General features: G+C 36.6%; 1 protein-coding gene across 1 annotated transcript in view; it reads right to left on the reverse strand.

The window, feature by feature from the left end:
* SCAP (SREBP cleavage activating protein) overlaps window positions 1–14,500 on the reverse strand; it is a 163,921-nt gene that overhangs the window by 11,993 nt on the left and 137,428 nt on the right. Inside the window, exon 11 of the mRNA XM_072540484.1 lies at window positions 1,547–1,820. Within this exon, the coding sequence (XP_072396585.1) occupies window positions 1,547–1,820 (274 nt within the window). The remainder of the gene's footprint in view (window positions 1–1,546; window positions 1,821–14,500) is intronic.

Consider the following 14,500-nt stretch of genomic DNA (forward strand, 5'->3'; position numbering starts at 1 on the left):
AATTAAGATTCCTATCGAAAGTTTTCTCTGCTTGCTCAAAAAGTATATTGTCGCATTTCCGGTTGTTACTAACCTTGTACCTCCTCAGGCGGCCTGAGTAAACAGATAGTTTTTGTTTTAATGTGTCCAGGCATTGTTGAGGTGTGTTGTTTTCTGGATCATGTCGTGAGTGTCTTCGAGTGTTAAACAATATTTCTTCAGCTCTTGATGATTTTTCTACTTCTTACTCCTCTTAGGTATTCTGTTATTTGTCCAATGTCCCTACGCAGTAATTCAATCTTCCCCAGCAGCCGTTTTTCCCAGGTTTTCCTATTCTGTTATTAGTCCTTCCGATGTTGGTACCCCGTCGTGTTCTGATCTTAATGCCCATAACATTAGCAATTGCTGTTGCTGCACAGTAAATCAACATATGCAAATATTCTAATGTGTGGGCTTCTGTGATATAATTGGGTAGGACTTCAGTGTTCACAATTTGTAACAGCGACCCTAGTTTCTTAGAAGAGTTTATTTTTGGTAGCAGTGGTATGCTAAGTGGGTTTGTTCCACTAAACTTTTGTACAGCGCGTGCCATCTCGTTTACTAGACTATCGTGCAACTCGTTATTGTCCTGCTGTGTATTATTAGGTTGAGTTTCTTGTATGAGAAGCTCAGGAATCTGCTCATTAGGGACTTCATTAGGGACTTGGTCTGCAACTTGCTCGTGGTTATGGATCTCCCGTTCAATTTCGCTTCTGATAATGTCGCGTCTAGTCTCTGGGATAAGATTGTTTCTTTCTTATTAATATTATTAGTATTATTATTTAAACGTATCGTTTCAAGAACAAAATATGGTTGACTCAGTAGGTTGAAATGACAGTAGATAGTTCAGATTTCTTTCCTAGGTGGTGCTAGAAGTTAACATCTAAACTAACATAAAGCTTTAAATTAATTTAAAGTAATTACTATTTAAATGGGAATAAGCCACAATTAAAGGTAATTTACTAATGTTTGTATTTTGAGAACGATTTCCGAAGTGGAAATTGAAACGTCAATAAACGTACTTTAACCTTTAATTGTGGCTTATTCCCATTTAAATGGTAATTAAGTTAATTTACTTATTAAATCTGAGCTTAAAATTACAGCAACCAATATTTTTGGCAATTTTGAGAAAAAATTTATCATATTAATGATCTTAATATGTAATTAGTATTACTAGTATTAATAATTAAACGTATCGTTTTAAGAAGAAAATATGATTACTCAGAAAGTTTAAATGTCAGTTGGTAGTTCAGATTTATTTCCTAGGTTAGGCTAGGAGTTATCGTACCGGATAAACAGCGTTTCCGTGTGACGTGTCATCCTAGCCTTTTATTAGGTTAGATAAGTGTATATGTATGTATGTTATGTATATTACTGTATACCTACCGCAAGATTACTGGCGTCCCGATTTTTCAAATCACGCTAAATATAATTTGGGGCCTGTGCAAAAACATCATACCGAGCGATAAAAAGTATTCACTTCAAAAATCGTAAAATCACTGTTTTAATTAATTTAATTTGCATTTACCTGTCAACAAATCCCAAACACACAACATCCCATCTTGTGAACCACTACCCGATGTCGCTGGATTCACTCTGTCAATAAATAAACACGTAATTGGTCCACAATGGCCATGCAGTGTGTACACTGGACTACCATCTTCTAACCTAAGAACTTTTAGCGTGTGATCTTGACTTCCAGTCAATATTCTCCCTCCTTCGCAGTCTAGGCATGTGATAGGCTGCTGATGGGCTTTTGAAGAATGAATTTTAATCACACGCAAATCTTCTTCGTTATTTCCCTGAAAAATGTAACATTTACGTAAACCATTTTATAACATGTTTATAAACAGGAGCAGTAATTTATTAAATCTAATATAATTAAAAGACTTGGCAGTTTCGTTCGAACTTTCATATAGTGCGGATCGGTGTGTGAGTAGTGTCTAGTATTCAATCGAATCTATTTAGTTTTTAATAAGGTTTACGTTAATTTTAAGTAATTAGTTTAGCATTTGTAAACCCACCACTACAGGATCCAGGGGATAACGACACTCTAAGTAATATTCACGTTAAATATATGGTTTTTTCTGAGGTTAATTATTTTAATATTCATGCAAATGTTTTGAATTCCGATAACTCTATTATTAATAATTCCAACATTAAATATATTGTTAATAATGACAATAAAAACTTGCCGTCTAGTCCTAAACAATATAAACAAACCTTTGATACTTCAAATTTAAATACTTCCAATTGATTTAGCGATACTGATACTATACCGTATTTCATTTTTGTTCAAGATGAATTTGTTACGTTCCAAATTTAAAGTAGAAAGTCCCACCTCTATTTTATCAAAATTTAAATAATTCAGGACGTGTAAAAGCGGTTGCCTATATTATAAGCAAGGTGGCGAAAATAAAATTAGTAATTTTCAAATAGGGGTAATGTCTGGCAAATTGTGCTGAAGTTAAGGGAACACGTCCTCTTTTTTGTGAAGAAACTAATTTAGATCGTTCTTTCTAGAGTTATCTTGGAAGAATTGGGATCATAAAATTGAAATTTTTGAATCTCGGTATTATTCGGTGACCTCCGTGTGTCAAGTTGTCAAGTGTTCGGAAAGACGACGGAAAGAAGGGGATTCTAGGTTTGACGGTGTTACTGAAAGGTTGGGCTAGATTAAAAACGGCATTTTGTTTTTTGCTTTTGCTGCTGTTCCCTGTGGGATCTGGACTAGTCCGAACCGTGTGGATATTCAAGGGGATTTGCTGCCTTCGTGGAAGGGTTTTTTTGGAATATCCACAATTTCGCTAAAAAAAGCGGATCTACAGTACACGTGAATACCGGGAGTCGTATTTAGATCAAGAAATTAGCCTTAATCACGAGTCCAAATAGCCGACTACGCTTCGGTCCAATTTGGGATATTTCAAACCCCTAATCTGGCTAAGAAGGGGTTGGTTTGTTTGTTTTTTTCTGCTTCTTCTTCTTCGTATTTTTCCGTCTGGCTGTAATTTTCAACTTTTCAACATTGTCACACAAGTCTATGTACAGCGACAATCGTATGGGATTTTGGATTGAAGACACGCTGAACTGTAACTGGAATTCCACGCGGTGAAGTATATGAAAATTCGAGGTATGGATCGATAATTAATTTTCAACGGAAGATTTAAGCACCGTCTAATTTGTTTACGGAATACAATAGTTTTTTTTTAAAGATTATTTGCTGTTAGTTTTTATTTTCATATTTACAAATACTTTAACAGTTTTTTTTAAAGATTATTTGCGGTTTATTTTATTAATTAAATATTTACACATACCTATTTTAATTTTGTAAACTGCGTCTAAGGGGGGGTTATATATTTGAGATTTATTTTTTTATATTATTTTCTGCGCACGCACTTGAGCTCACGTGGTGTCCTATTTGCGGTAATTATTTTTTTTTGGTTGGTATTGAACCGCACACCCCTTAGCGTCCGGTACTTTTTATACGTCTTACCTTTCATTTTGTTCTGTTAAATAGAAATAACTTATGAATTTTTGTTAGGCAAGTAGAAGCCGCATTTTTATATTATTTTTTTATTAAGCCTATGGTAAAGTTAAATAATATTGTAATATGTATTTATTTTCAACTATCTTGGGAATCTATTTATTAAAATTGACTAAATTCTAATCTGACAATTTCATTTATTTTTTTTTATTTATTCAGGTTGTATACTGTTACTTAGTATTTTAGTAGTAAACCTATTGGTAAGTTGGTGGTTTATTGAATAGTAACGTAGGGAAGGCTGTGGGCCAATTTACCTGGCGCCCCTGATATAACTTCGGATTTTTTTGTTTTGTGGACCGCACGACCATCTCCACTGTTTTGTCTAGACGCGAGCCATTCCCAGACTGTCACCGTATAGTACTTTTCTTTCCGGGTGTACGTCTGATTTATATTTGGTACATTTTGTAATTTTTTTATATAGATTCGGTTTTGTACGCCACATATTTTGGCTCCCAACGTGGGGCCCTTAATTAATTAACCTTTTTTTTGTCAACCTCTTGTGTAGATTCCTTTTAATTAGTTAACCTAACGTGTTTGGGCTTTAATTGACTAACTTTGATTTATTTACTTTACCACTGGTTTTGCACTTAGTAGTAGTCTTAGAACTTCGTGTTTAGTGGAAGTATATGCCAAGAAGTGCTTACTAGTTTTTTTTTGTGTGACGTGAAGTTGGAAGAAGCCAAAAATGGAACTTAAAAGAAGATACTTTGAAGTGGTGTTGTGGAACTTAGAAGAATTATGGATATATTAGGACTTTGAAATATTTCTATTTCAGTTGGAGTTCAAATTTATTTTTTTGAGTAGTTGGACTTCGAAATTCTACATTGTGGTTCAACTTACTTATGTTAGGGAATGTAAAATCTTTTTTTGAGATTATGTTGTGACTTGTAATTTGTTCTGAAACAATGAAATTTTGAAAATCTTTTGTGAAATTTTATAGATTGAATAAAGCGACTATTACTTTTATTTTGCTTTTGGTTTGCTCCCATTAATAAAGTAAACTGTACCTGTGTGTTAATATTTTTACTTATATCTTGATTTTGTTTGAATATTTGCTCCTTTCGGTTGATACATTTTTTTAAATTTTGAACTTTGGCAAGATGGTGCGAAAACTTGTACCCAACTACTTAAGGAAAGAGGAACTGGAATATGAACTCAAAATTCGTGGAGTGTCTACTGGCACTGTTGAGTCTATGAGGTCTAGTCTGTCTGATGCACTTAGTCGTGAGGCAGCAAATGAAAGCTTTAGATATCCTGAGCACCCATTCACCTTTTCACAGGATAAAACTGCAATCGAGACTAAACTTGCGGAGCTGAATACGGCTGTTGGAAAGTTTGCCGTAACTCCTACTTGTGCTGAGTCCTTGAGATTGCGGACACAGATTAACCATGTCTTGGGGAGAATTGATCTTATGGTATTGCCAACAGGTGATGATGCAGACGCAGCCCAGGTTGTTAAGTCAGACTTTCTTGCTGAGATTTTGAAGTTGTCACAGGATTTACATGATAAGCAGCATCCAATCGGATCTGGTTCGGTACCAGTAGCGCTCGATGTGATTTCGGTTTTAAATCAGTCTTTTCAGGCAGGGGTAGGACAAGTTCATGCTTCTTCTCCTGGAGCGATGTCACAAGCTGGTAATAATGTTCTTTCAGGGTCTGTCTCTAGTTTTTCTTCTGGGATGATACTTCCCCATAAATGGGGAATAGAAAAGTTTTCAGGTTCTGCTAGGGGTATGTCTATTTCTGCATTTTTTGAGATGGTGAATGAATTGAGTCTCGCTCGTCATGTACCAGATAGTATACTTTTGGAATCAGGTATAGATTTATTTTCGGATAAAGCCTATCAGTTTTATAAAGATGTTCGTCTACGTGTAGGGAGTTGGGCTGAATTAGTTGAAGAGTTTCGTAGGGAGTACCTGTCAGCTCACCATAGGGAAGCGCTTTTTGAAGAGCTTCGGAGGAGAACTCAGCATTCGTCTGAGACTATTGGAGTTTACTTGGCAATAATGAATAGTTACTTTAATCGCTTGCGTTGTCATGTTCCAGAGGAAGTTAAATTGTCTATAGTTATTAGGAATTTGCATCCGTTCTATCAAGATAGATTACGTGATCCTTTGCCAGCTACCTTGGAGGAACTTCGTGTTCTATGTCGCAGTATGGAGGAAAGACGTGATTGTATTAGGAACTATGTTGAACCGAATAGTAGGAAAATGAATACTTTGGAAAAGGACCTAGCTTATATCAGTGTGGATGCTGAAAGTTTTAGTAGTGTTAGTGAGGGTCCTGTTGCTTCATCCGAATCGGAGTCGGCTAAAGGAAAGTTTAGGACTTTAATCTGTTATCGTTGTAATCAGTCAGGCCATAAGGCAGTAGGGTGTCTAATGAAGAAGGAGGCTGTTCACTGTTTTAAGTGTAAGAAAGAAGGGTTTACAGTCAGAACTTGTCCTTCGTGTAATTCGGGAAACGGAAGGAAGCGCACCTAACTGGTCGAAGAGGTGTTGCCGACGTTGACTCGACCAACCTACGTCCTATTTTAGACTTTATTTTACATCATTCCGAAGGAGATGAACGTCCATATTTGAAAGTTAAAGTCTTAGGAAAGGAAATTTTGGGATTATTGGATTCTGGTGCTTCAAAGACCATTGTAGGAAGAACTGGTTGGAAATTTTTACAAAACTTGGGTTTAGAGTTGGATACTTCGAAGAAGACCGTTTGTAGAATGGTCAAATGTGTGAATCGTTGGGGGAATGTTTAGTACCTTTCATGGTTAGGGATCGCTTGCGTGTCTTGCCAGTATTAGTTATTTTGGACGTACCGCACATTCTGATTTTAGGATCTGATTTTTGGCGTGTTATGGGTATCGTTCCAGATTTGAGGCATAACGAATGGTATTTTTCGGACGCTCCAGCAATGGTAGGTTCAGTGGATCATCTCCGAGGTCAAACTATTTTGACCGATGCAGAGAACTCGCAATTGGAGGAAGTTATTAATAGAAGTCGTGAACTAATGGGCACTTCTCTTGGTTGTACTGATGTCACTGAGCATGTGATTGTTTGTAAATCTGCACCCATAAAACAACGTTACTATCCTGTATCCCCAGTAATCCAAAGCCATATTGATAAAGAGCTAGAAGATATGTTGGCGAAAGGAGTAGTGGAGCGATCGAATAGTGCTTGGTCGTCCCCGATTCTCTTGGTGAAGAAAAAGGTTCCAGAAGGTTAAGAACCAAAATGGAGGTTGTGCGTAGACTATCGAAAGCTTAATGCCGTAACAGAGAGGGATGGCTACCCATTACCGTACATCTCTAATATTTTAAATAAATTGAAGAACGCGCATTATCTTTCCACCATAGACATTAGGTCGGCGTATTGGCAGGTACCTGTTGCTAAGGCTTCCAGGCCTTATACTGCTTTTACGGTTCCTGGTCGAGGTCTTTTTCAGTTTTGCAGAATGCCTTTTGGATTACATAATGCCCCGGCTACATGGCAGAGGTTGATAGATCGTGTCCTCGGTCCGGAGTTGGAACCCTATGTTTTTACTTACTTGGATGACGTGGTCATCGTGACAAAGTCTATTGAAGAACATGTAAGGATCTTAGAGGAAGTCTTTAGACGCTTGAGAGAAGCTAAGTTAACCGTTAGCTGGGATAAATGTCAATTTTGTAGACCGGAACTAAAGTATTTGGGTCATGTGGTTGATAGGAATGGACTACATGTTGATGGTGATAAGGTCAAGGCTATGCTACGTATCCCAACACCCACATCCGTCAAGGAAGTTCGTAGCATCATAGGCACATTTTCCTGGTATCGAAGATTTATTCCTTCCTTTGCGACACTACTAGCTCCAATTACAGCGATATTGAAGAAAGGAAGAAAATTCAATTGGACCCCGAGTTGTGAAGAATCTTTTCAGAAAATAAAAGAATGTCTAGTTTCTGCTCCGATACTTAATTGTCCTGACTACAATTTGCCTTTTGTTGTCCAATGTGATGCCTCAGGATATGGAGTGGGCGCCGTGTTATTGCAGCCAGGCCCGGATGGTGACGAAGTAATTAGTTTCCTGAGCAGATCACTAACGCGTCAAGAAAGGAATTTTTCCACGACGGAACGGGAATGTTTAGCTGTGTTATGGGCAGTCGAAAAACTGCGTCCTTATTTGGAGGGTGTTTCGTTTACGGTCGTGACTGATCACGCATCCCTCGTATGGCTTCAAAATTTGAAGGATCCTACTGGAAGATTAGCTCGATGGGCGGTAAGATTGCAACAATATGACTTTAAGATTGTGCATCGGAAAGGAAAAGAACATGTTGTCCCCGATTTGTTATCTCGGTCAGTTCCCGTGCTTGATATGGTTGAAGAGGTTGTACCGCTTCCTAGTGGTGATAGTTGGTATGATAAACTTTGTAGAAAAATCGAGTCTAATCCCTTGAAGTATCCTCAGTGGAGAATGTCTGGTGGCAAACTTTATAAATACATCCGTCCCAGTCATGGATTTTTGGTCGAGGAAGTGGACAATTGGAAGGAAGTCGTTCCTAAGGGTCAACGATTGGAAGTGCTGAAGTTGTGTCATGATAGTCCTTTAGCAGGTCATATGGGGATCCTGAAAACTTATAAGCGTATTAACGAGAAGTATTTTTGGCCGAAACTGCGGAGTGATGTGTCTCGTTACGTTGGACGTTGCTCACTGTGTGCCATGCATAAGGTGGAACAAGGTAAGCCCAAAGCCTTTATGACTCCTCAACCTAGAGCTACTCAACCATGGGAGATAGTAGCAACCGATCTTATGGGACCTTTCCCAAGATCAACTCAAGGCTATAAGTTTATCTTAGTGGTAATGTATGTGTTTAGTAAATTTTCTTTGGTATTTCCGTTGCGATCCTCAAAAGCCGTGCATGTCGTTAAGAAAATAGAAGAAGAAGTTTTTCTCGTATTTGGAGTTCCACGTCTGTTACTATGTGATAATGGTGTCCAGTATACTTCGGGTATTTTCAAGAAAATGATGGAAACCTATGGTGTCTCAGTTCGTTATAATGCGTTGTATCATCCACAGTGCAATCCATCTGAACGCTATAACCGAACCCTTAAAACAATGATGGCAACTTATATAGCTGACAACCATAGGAAGTGGGATGAAAATTTGGCCAAACTAGCATGTGCTACGCGCACTGCATACCACGAGTCGACTGGTCAAGATCCCTACTTCATAAATTTCGGTCGGAAGATGGTAGTGGATGGACGAGATTTTTCCCGAAAGGACAAACTCGGAGACCCGGAGGACGAAGTAGCTAAAATGGGATATAATCGATCGCGTGGACTCCAGGAATTATTTGTTGATGTTAGAAAACGTTTAGATAAAGCTTCGGCTAAGTGTGAGAAGACCTATAATCTACGGAGACGTCCAGAGGAATTTCAGCCCCATCAGTCAGTATGGCGGAGAAATTTTGTGTTGTCAGATGCCGCTAAATATTTCACGAAAAAGTTAGCTCCTAGATGGATAGGACCCTACTTCGTGAAGAAGAAAGTTTCCCCCTGGACATATAGTTTAGAGGATGAAAATGGCAAGGATCAAGGTATTTGGAATATTAAGGATTTAAGGATTAGTAACCCGACTGGTGATCCCGATAGGATTTAGGTCGGAGTAGAACGGACTAGCAAAAGTTTTGTCTAGTCTAAGTAAATTTAGTTAGTCTTCTGAAATTGGTTGTATTTATTTTTTTTTGTTGTGTCCGTGAAGGATGACTCAGTGATGGCTATGATCGGTTCTTAGGATGTATTTGGATGGTCAACCGATTCGTTTTTTTTTGTGTTAGGTAGCCAATACGAAGTCGTGGGGTTGCGGTAGCCTTAATTTCTTTTGATTTATGGAATTGAATGTCACTTAGGTTTGGTCAGAAATATGTTGTCTTCGATGATATGGCGTTGGGATTTGTTTTGATGTTAGTAAGCCATTCTATTTAATTGGGATTTTTTCGAAGCCACATAATTATGTTTTGGTGAATCTTGTTGGATAATAGCTTAGTTTTGGATGATTCACTAAATTTCGTTGTATACGGATTTAAATTCTGAAAGACCTATCTCATTTTTATTTTAATGAACAATTGGAATTACACTACTGTTTCGGTAGATGTTTCTCGCAGTATCAGTAAGAGTGGAATGGTGGAGAGTTTCTTATGGACTCATGTTATGCGAGGTATAGTGAAGTACTAGCGATGCCCCAGAGCTGGGAGGTCGCGAATAAGGGCAACATCCAGTAACCGACCAAATCAGTGTTGTCAGATTGACGTTGGAATTTGAAACTATTCTACTTGATCTCATACGATGAGAGATGACTGTTGTGTGGAAGTGGAGTAAGTGTTGTAAGTAAGTTGTTGATTTGTGCGTGTGGTTTGAGATTGGTATGTCTTTCGTTGTCCAAGTACTTGCGCACGGTGAAGACGGTGTGGATGATGATTGTGTTGTGGACTTCGCTCGGAGTTTAGGTAGTGCGTCGCTAGCGCGAGGGAAAATTTTATTCGTCTAGTTTTTCCTCGTAAATTTTCCTCTGGGAAAGGGAGGTGTTGTTACGTTCCAAATTTAAAGTAGAAAGTCCCACCTCTATTTTATCAAAATTTAAATAATTCAGGGCGTGTAAGAGCGGTTGCCTATAATATATTATAAGCAAGGTGGCGAAAATAAAATTAGTAATTTTCAAATAGGGGTAATGTCTGGCAAATTGTGCTGAAGTTAAGGGAACACGTCCTCTTTTTTGTGAAGAAACTAATTTAGATCGTTCTTTCTAGAGTTATCTTGGAAGAATTGGGATCATAAAATTGAAATTTTTGAATCTCGGTATTATTCGGTGACCTCCGTGTGTCCAGTTGTCAAGTGTTTGGAAAGACGACGGAAAGAAGGGGATTCTAGGTTTGACGGTGTTACTGAAAGGTTGGGCTAGATTAAAAACGGCATTTTGTTTTTTGCTTTTGCTGCTGTTCCATGTGGGATCTGGACTAGTCCGAACCGTGTGGATATTCAAGGGGATTTGCTGCCTTCGTGGAAGGGTTTTTTTGGAATATCCACAATTTCGCTAAAAAAGCGGATCTACAGTACACGTGAATACCGGGAGTCGTATTTAGATCAAGAAATTAGCCTTAATCACGAGTCCAAATAGCCGACTACGCTTCGGTCCAATTTGGGATATTTCAAACCCCTAATCTGGCTAAGAAGGGGTTGGTTTGTTTGTTTTTTTCTGCTTCTTCTTCTTCGTATTTTTCCGTCTGGCTGTAATTTTCAACTTTTCAACATTGTCACACAAGTCTATGTACAGCGACAATCGTATGGGATTTTGGATTGAAGACACGCTGAACTGTAACTGGAATTCCACGCGGTGAAGTATATGAAAATTCGAGGTATGGATCGATAATTAATTTTCAACGGAAGATTTAAGCACCGTCTAATTTGTTTACGGAATACAATAGTTTTTTTTTAAAGATTATTTGCTGTTAGTTTTTATTTTCATATTTACAAATACTTTAACAGTTTTTTTGTAAAGATTATTTGCGGTTTATTTTATTAATTAAATATTTACACATACCTATTTTAATTTTGTAAACTGCGCCTAAGGGGGGGTTATATATTTGAGATTTATTTTTTTATATTATTTTCTGCGCACGCACTTGAGCTCACGTGGTGTCCTATTTGCGGTAATTATTTTTTTTTTGGTTGGTATTGAACCGCACACCCCTTAGCGTCCGGTACTTTTTATACGTCTTACCTTTCATTTTGTTCTGTTAAATAGAAATAACTTATGAATTTTTGTTAGGCAAGTAGAAGCCGCATTTTTATATTATTTTTTTATTAAGCCTATGGTAAAGTTAAATAATATTGTAATATGTATTTATTTTCAACTATCTTGGGAATCTATTTATTAAAATTGACTAAATTCTAATCTGACAATTTCATTTATTTTTTTTTTATTTATTCAGGTTGTATACTGTTACTTAGTATTTTAGTAGTAAACCTATTGGTAAGTTGGTGGTTTATTGAATAGTAACGTAGGGAAGGCTGTGGGCCAATTTACCTGGCGCCCCTGATATAACTTCGGATTTTTTTGTTTTGTGGACCGCACGACCATCTCCACTGTTTTGTCTAGCCGCGAGCCATTCCCAGACTGTCACCGTATAGTACTTTTCTTTCCGGGTGTACGTCTGATTTATATTTGGTACATTTTGTAATTTTTTTATATAGATTCGGTTTTGTACGCCACAACTGACTTAAATTGAGGTCGTCTTCATTCTATGAAAATAAGAGAAAAATTAAGTTCTCTCGCGGATTATGATAAAATATAACTGAAATTGTTAAATTTGGCAGAAATAGAATTAAAATCGAAGTAGATTCGGGACTGGTTGCAAATAAGCGAGTAGAAAAATATTTTTTGAAAAACATAATTTAGTTGCATTTATACTTAATTATTTAACAGAAAAAGGAAGTTTCGTTCGCGCTGTTGACACCACTTTAAGTGAAAATAAACTCCTAAATACTATTAAATCAAATGTAATGGTTAAAAAAGTCATAAGAATGACTAGATTAATACAAAAAGAGGGTATAACGGAGAGAGTTCCTAGACAGATGATTATTGTAACTTTTGTGGGCAAATTAATTGCCAATTTATCTACATTAATAAAGTTAGATGCCCGGTCGAGGTATTTATCAGTTCGGTCATGCAATGTTACCAGTGTTTGCGTTACGGTCATTCGGCTACTCAATGTAAATAAAAAAAGGTAAAAAAAAATGGGGGAATGAACAAAATAAAGATTGTCCTGATAAATAACTTTTTGCATCCATTGTGAAAATTTTGGCCACGAGTCAATTTTCGGAGAATGTCCTGAATATATTAAACAGAGGAAAACTAAAGAAACTATGGCTAACTTGAACATTTCGTTTAAGGAAACTCTCCAGGTTATTCCAGCCTAGTTCAGAAGAATAGATTTGCACCGTTAATCAACTCTGACACGTAATTTTCCACACTAAAATTTGATTCTACTCGTCAGTTCAATTTCAACTCTACACTACTATTAATTTCCCTCTCCTATTTGTAGAGTTCCAGACTAATTTCTGTGCTGGTCCTGTATTCCAATTTGGATAACCTGAACCCGTAGATGAATTTAGTGATTTATCACTCAGCTTAGTGTTACTCTTAAAATTTTTATTAAACAAAGTTTTCAAGATATTGTTAATGCTTCTCCAAACATTGCTTCTAATCTTCAATGTCTGTCAATCTTCAAGTCAATGACATTGAATTTTAAAACAAAGTTAAAGTTGTTAATAACGTTTTTACTTAAAATTCATGGCTATCAAAGGTATTATTATTCAGTGAAACATTTGATCACTTAACGCTAACAAATATTCTTTACATCAGTTACTTCTTGAAGAGAATTTGGATATAGCAGTTTTATCGGAAACTTGGTCCAAACCCTCAGATAATGTTTGTTTTAGTAATTTTAATATAGTAAGTAAAAGCAAAGCTAACGAGTATGGCGAAATAGCAATACTTATTATGTCAACCTTTTTTCGCAAATTAACAATGACTATTATGGAGATTTTAATGCATTCCACGGATTATGGGGATCAAATGCATGTTCTTCAGAGGTCAATATATTAGTAGAAGCCTTTGATTCTTTTTCTTATTTAATAATCGTAAACGATGGATCGGCTACTAGGGCTACTACTCCAGGTTATGCCAAATCTGTTGTAGATCTCACCATTTTATCTTTCAATTTATGCTCAACTTTTGACTGAAATGTTATAAAAGATTCATATGGATCCGATCACTTTCCTATTCGAATGTCTATCATTAATATTAAAATAGAAAATACGAGTTTTATATCTACAGTTAAGTGGTCGATGTCTAATGCTAACTGGGAGCAATTCAGGCTTACCATAGAGGAAGCGTTCACATTGAAGCCAGTTATTAATAATGCTAACGAGATGATTTTATTCTTATTAGATTCTATTGCAAATGTAGCGAAAACTGCTGGTACTTTCCGCTTAAAAGCTAAATCGAGCTGGGTACAGTATTGCTCCTCTCTTAATAGGCAAACCCCTTTATCAGACATTTGGAAAATGGTCAATAAAATTTAATCTCTGTTCATCTACCAATAAATATACCAGATAGTCATATCGATGTCCACTTTTTACTAACTTCTATCAATCCGAGTGAACTTACAGCAAACATTACAATTTCAAAAAATACATCTCCAGGTATGGACGTTATAAACTACCTCACGTTAACAAATCTTCCCGAAATTTCTATATATTTTCTATGCAAAATATTTAAAACAACTTTTTACTAAAAAGAGATAATTGTGATTCTCTTAAGCAATGCCTGGTCATTCATATACCTAAAATAAGCGATCGTACTTCTTTCAAGACCTATTTCTCCGATGTCATGTCTACTAAAAACACTTGAACGGATCCTGAAAACTAGATTGGAATGGTGGTGTGAAAACAAAGGCATATTCCCGGTAGCTCAGTTAGGCTTTCGGAGAAATAAAGGAACCATCGACTGTCTCTCACAATTAACTACTGATATCCAACTGCCCTACTTAAATAATAATTATTTAGCAGTACTATTTCTAGATATTTTGGGTGCATATGATAACGTTATTTTGAACTTACTTTTCGAGAAACTAACACATATAGAAGTCCCAACTAGATGTGCACAGGTATTGGTTAATCTATTTGTTAATAGACAAGTATTCATTTCAACTCATTATTTCATTCAAATATTCATTCACATCATTATAATATTGGTCCAAGGTTAGTTTATCAAGGTTTGCCGAAGGGATCTGTTCTTAGCCCTCTGTTATTTATGCTATATGCTATGGATCTACATGGTATGGGTATAAATTGTAATAATTACGCCGATTACTGTCTTTACACTTCTAAAAATTCTTATCAGGAA

The sequence above is a fragment of the Diabrotica undecimpunctata genome, chromosome 8, assembly GCF_040954645.1.
Source record: "Diabrotica undecimpunctata isolate CICGRU chromosome 8, icDiaUnde3, whole genome shotgun sequence".
Classification (NCBI taxonomy): Eukaryota; Metazoa; Arthropoda; class Insecta; order Coleoptera; family Chrysomelidae; genus Diabrotica; species Diabrotica undecimpunctata.